The sequence below is a fragment of the Ictalurus punctatus genome, chromosome 21, assembly GCF_001660625.3.
Source record: "Ictalurus punctatus breed USDA103 chromosome 21, Coco_2.0, whole genome shotgun sequence".
NCBI classification, from domain to species: domain Eukaryota; kingdom Metazoa; phylum Chordata; class Actinopteri; order Siluriformes; family Ictaluridae; genus Ictalurus; species Ictalurus punctatus.
The window spans coordinates 11,760,001-11,765,000 of NC_030436.2; the positions used below are offsets into that span (position 1 = coordinate 11,760,001).

The window sequence follows — 5,000 nt, forward strand, 5'->3', positions numbered from 1 at the left end:
CGGTGAAGCATGGTGGTGGCAGCATCATGCTTTGGTTCTGCTTCTGTTCAGCTGGGACTGGGGTTCTACTCAGGATAGAGGGAATCATGGATCGCTCCAAATTCTTGTTACACAGCTGAAGATGATGAAAAATTTCACCTTCTAGCACGATGACGACCCAAAGCACACATACAAGGAATGGCTTCCTATCAGAAACCTGTGGAATGACCTGAAGAGGGCGGTGTACAGGAGATCCGCTCGCTAAATCATAGAGCTGGAGGATTTTTATAAGGAAGAGTGGAATAAAATGACCAGATGAAGATGTGAAGAATTCGGTAAACTCTTACCCCAAAACACGAGCGCTGAATAACAAGCAAAAGCTGCTCTAACACAGTATTAGTTAAGGGGTGTGTATACTTATGCAAATAGGTTGTAAATTTGTTTTTCTTTTTTTGCTCCTAAACTGATTTCCAACAAAATAAACCTGTCATTTGAACAGAGTTTAATATCCACTGTAATTAAAACCTAACGGCGGTCAAATTAATGAGGCGTTATGACAACGCCTTTGTTCCCTTTTTAATAAGTGTGTGTGTGTGTGTGTGTGTGTGTGTGTGTGTGTGTGTGTGTGTGTGTACAGGAAGTTGTTCTTTACGGATTATGGACAGATCCCGAAGGTGGAGCGGTGTGATATGGACGGTCAGAACCGCTCGAGGCTGGTGGACAGTAAGATCGTGTTTCCTCATGGAGTCACACTGGACCTGGTCAGTAAACTGGTGTACTGGGCCGACGCCTACCTGGACTACATCGAGGTCATCGACTACGAGGGGAGACACAGACACACCATCATACAGGGGCTACTGGTACATACACACACACACACACACACCATCATACAGGGGCTACTGGTACATACACACACACACACCATCATACAGGGGCTACTGGTACACACACACACACACCATCATACAGGGGCTACTGGTACACACACACACACACAGCATCATACAGGGGCTACTGGTACATACACACACACACACCATCATACAGGGGCTACTGGTACATACACACACACACACCATCATACAGGGGCTACTGGTACACACACACACACACACACACAGCATCATACAGGGGCTACTGGTACATACACACACACACACCATCATACAGGGGCTACTGGTACACACACACACACACCATCATACAGGGGCTACTGGTACATACACACACACACACCATCATACAGGGGCTACTGGTACACACACACACACACACCATCATACAGGGGCTACTGGTACATACACACACACACACACACACACCATCATACAGGGGCTACTGGTACATACACACACACCATCATACAGGGGCTACTGGTACACACACACACACACCATCATACAGGGGCTACTGGTACACACACACACACACCATCATACAGGGGCTACTGGTACACACACACACACACCATCATACAGGGGCTACTGGTACACACACACACACACACCATCATACAGGGGCTACTGGTACACACATGTACACACACACACCATCATACAGGGGCTACTGGTACATACACACACACACCATCATACAGGGGCTACTGGTACATACACACACACACCATCATACAGGGGCTACTGGTACATACACACACACACCATCATACAGGGGCTACTGGTACATACACACACACACCATCATACAGGGGCTACTGGTACATACACACACACACCATCATACAGGGGCTACTGGTACACACATGTACACACACACACCATCACAGAATTTGATAGCTCTTTCATATTTATTTCATTCCACTGCTTTTCTCTCTCGCTCTGTCTGTCTGTCTCTCGCTGTCTGTCTGTCTCTCGCTCTGTCTGTCTGTCTGTCTCTCTCTCTCTCTCTCTCTCGCTCTGTCTGTCTGTCTGTCTCTCTCTCGCTGTCTGTCTGTCTCTCTGTCTGTCTGTCTGTCTCTCTCTCTCTCTCTCTCTCTCTCTCTCTGTCTGTCTGTCTCTCTCTCTCTGTCTGTCTGACTGTCTGTCTCTCTCTGTCTGTCTGTCTGTCTGTCTCTCTCTGTCTCTCTCTCTCTCTCTCTCTCTCTCTCTCAGATCGAGCATCTTTACGGTCTGACCGTCTTTGAGAATTATCTTTACGCCACAAACTCGGACAACGCGAACGTGCAGCCGAAGACGAGTGTGATCCGTGTGAATCGCTTTAACAGCTCGGACTATCAGGTGGTGACGCGAGTGGATAAGGGCGGGGCTCTGCACGTCTATCACCAGAGATGCCAACCTCCAGGTACAAACACCCCCCGCAGTTTCACTGCACATGGTGCAGTCCGACCTCAGCTCTCCCTAAATACACACAGAACGCTTACACGCTTCGTTTAGTTATTCATTATTATACATTCAGGTCACATGACACACTTTGCACAGTTTACCATGTTAACATTGTCTTTCTTTCTTTCTTTCTTTCTTTCCTTATTTAACAATTTCATTGTTTGTGTGTTTGTTTATTCTTTTCCTTTCTTACTTATTTCACTTTCTTTCTTTTTCTGTCTTGCTCCCTGGCTTTATTTATTGTTAATAATTTATTAAAATCATGTATTTCTTTATTTGCTTGTTTGTTTGTTTGTTTACCTTCTTTCTCAATTAACAAAAATTTTATTTTTCTTTATCTGTCTGTCTTTCTTGCTTTCTTTGCTCTGTTGTTTTTCCTTCCTTCTATTTTATTTCCATACCTTCTTCTCCATGTCTTTCTTCCCCCCTCTCTCCCCGTCTGTCTCTCTGTCTGTCTCTCTGTCTATCTCGCTGTCTCTCTGTCTCCCCGTCTGTCTGTCTGTCTGTCTGTCTGTCTGTCTGTCTGTCTGTCAGTGAGGAGTCATGCGTGTGAGTTGGATCAGTTTGGGAAGCCCGGAGGTTGTTCTGATATCTGTTTATTGGGAAACAGCCACAAGAGCCGAACGTGTCGCTGTCGCTCTGGATTCAGCCTCGGCAGCGACGGGAAATCCTGCAAGAGTAAGCATTTATTTTAATAAATATAATAAAGTCATAATAATAACAATACTCATATTAAAATAATAGTAATAAATACAATACTGCTTCCTGCTGGAGAAATCCGTTTATTTATCGGATTATAAACTGAAACGGCGGACTGATTTCACAGAGTCGTCTGGTTTCATTTTCACTGAGTGAATCGTATCGATCCGAGTTTATCTAAGCGCCTTGAGTCGATCGACAGTATTGATCGTTTCCATAGCGACCCACTGAAATTCACTGAACCTTCGTGTCTCGCTTCAAAATGTCCAAATGACTAAAACTTGACAAAAGCATTTACTTTTTTCCTCTCTTAATCCTAATAATATTCATATATTTTGCTGCTTGTTTATTGTAATATTTTATAAATAAAATACATTTTACTGCCTACTTTTCTGTTTTATACGAAAATATTATGTGAATAAAATAATTAGCGCTGCATTTATAACCCAATGTTCACGGTTATTGACTTTTTCTCATTTATTTGAAAGCTTTGTTGAGCGTGTTTGTTTGTTTGTTTGTTTGTTTTTCCTGCTCCTGTTCCTCAGAGCCGGAGCACGAGCTGTTCCTGGTTTACGGAAAAGGTCGTCCTGGTGTGATCAGAGGGATGGACATTAATCCGAAGGTGCAGGACGAGTACATGATCCCGATAGAGAACCTGATGAACCCTCGTGCCCTGGACTTCCACGCTCAGAGTAACTTCATCTACTTCTCCGACGCCACCAGCTACCTGATCGGCCGACAGAAGATCGACGGCACTGAGAGAGACACCATCCTGAAGGAAGGTAAATCATCACGCTTCTCTTCTTCATTTAATATCCAGGAAGGACAACCTCATAAGGAGCAGGGAATCATGACGAGGCAGGAACGAGGTGTGTGTGTGTTTTCTGCAGGTGTGCACACGGTGGAGGGAATCGCTGTGGATTGGATGGCCAATAATCTGTACTGGACGGATGACGGGCCGAAGAAGACCATCAGCGTGGCTCGACTGGAGAAAGCGGCGCAGACGAGGAAAACTCTCGTTGAGGGCAAAATGACGCATCCACGAGCCATCGTAGTGGATCCCAAAAACGGGTGAGAGGCTCGAGTGTGAACGGGATCGAATGTGAGCAGGGTTGGGGTTGGGCAGGAGGCGCAAGATCGACTGTGAGCAGAATCTGGTGTGGGTGGGATGTAGTGTAAATGCCATTAGGCTTGAAGGAGATCGAGTGTGAACTGCATGGAGGATTATCGGGATCCAGTGTGGACAGGATCTGAAGCGAGCGGATATTGGTCCAGAGTGAACGGGATTGAGTGTAACTGGGATCGAGAGTGAAGGGGATGTGGTGTGAATTGGATCAAGTGTGAATAGGAATGACTCCGATATGGATCTGGGATGAACAGGATCGAATGTGAATGGGGGCTGACCGTGAGCAGGATCTGGTGTGAAACTGATGTGAGCAGGATGAATTGAATCGAGGTGTAAGTAGGATCAAGTGCAATGAACAGGATTTTTACAGCTATACAAAACGTACGCAGTTTGCTCATTAAAGTCACAAAGTAAAATTATTCCCAAGTGAACTTTATAAGTAAAGTTTTCTTTTTCCTCACCTGGGATTCTGACAGAAATCAAATATTTGTAATCGGTTTCTTGGTGGATCTGGTCTCTCAGCTAAACTTTCAGCTTTAATTTTCTGTAGTTACTCATTATACTGGATAATGAATAAACTTTAGTCATCACTGAAATGATTTTCTCTCGGACTCGTGTGGAATCCGTTTCACTTAATCAGATCTTTAACCCAATGACTTTTACTGACAATTAAAGCTAATTTATGTGAAGAGTTCATTAAGGCTAATTGTATTGATTCGGTCACACGTAGCTCGGCTGGCCTCGTGTTGGTCGCTACAGGGATCCTGGAGTCTTAGCATTGAACCTCACACATTGAACCTTTTTCAGATGGATGTACTGGACGGATTGGGAAGAAGATCCGAAAGAGAGCA

At 44.8% G+C, this 5,000-nt stretch overlaps 1 protein-coding gene across 3 annotated transcripts in view; it reads left to right on the plus strand.

Moving 5' to 3' along the window:
• Positions 1-5,000, plus strand: part of lrp1aa (low density lipoprotein receptor-related protein 1Aa) — a 113,440-nt gene that overhangs the window by 47,912 nt on the left and 60,528 nt on the right. For all 3 annotated transcript variants that reach the window (XM_053674059.1, XM_053674060.1, XM_053674061.1), the window contains exons 8-13: positions 617-839; positions 2,094-2,283; positions 2,859-3,002; positions 3,569-3,805; positions 3,914-4,094; positions 4,957-5,000. The exon at positions 4,957-5,000 is cut by the window's right edge and continues 179 nt beyond it. In XM_053674059.1, coding sequence (XP_053530034.1) covers positions 617-839; positions 2,094-2,283; positions 2,859-3,002; positions 3,569-3,805; positions 3,914-4,094; positions 4,957-5,000 — 1,019 coding nt within the window. The remainder of the gene's footprint in view (positions 1-616; positions 840-2,093; positions 2,284-2,858; positions 3,003-3,568; positions 3,806-3,913; positions 4,095-4,956) is intronic.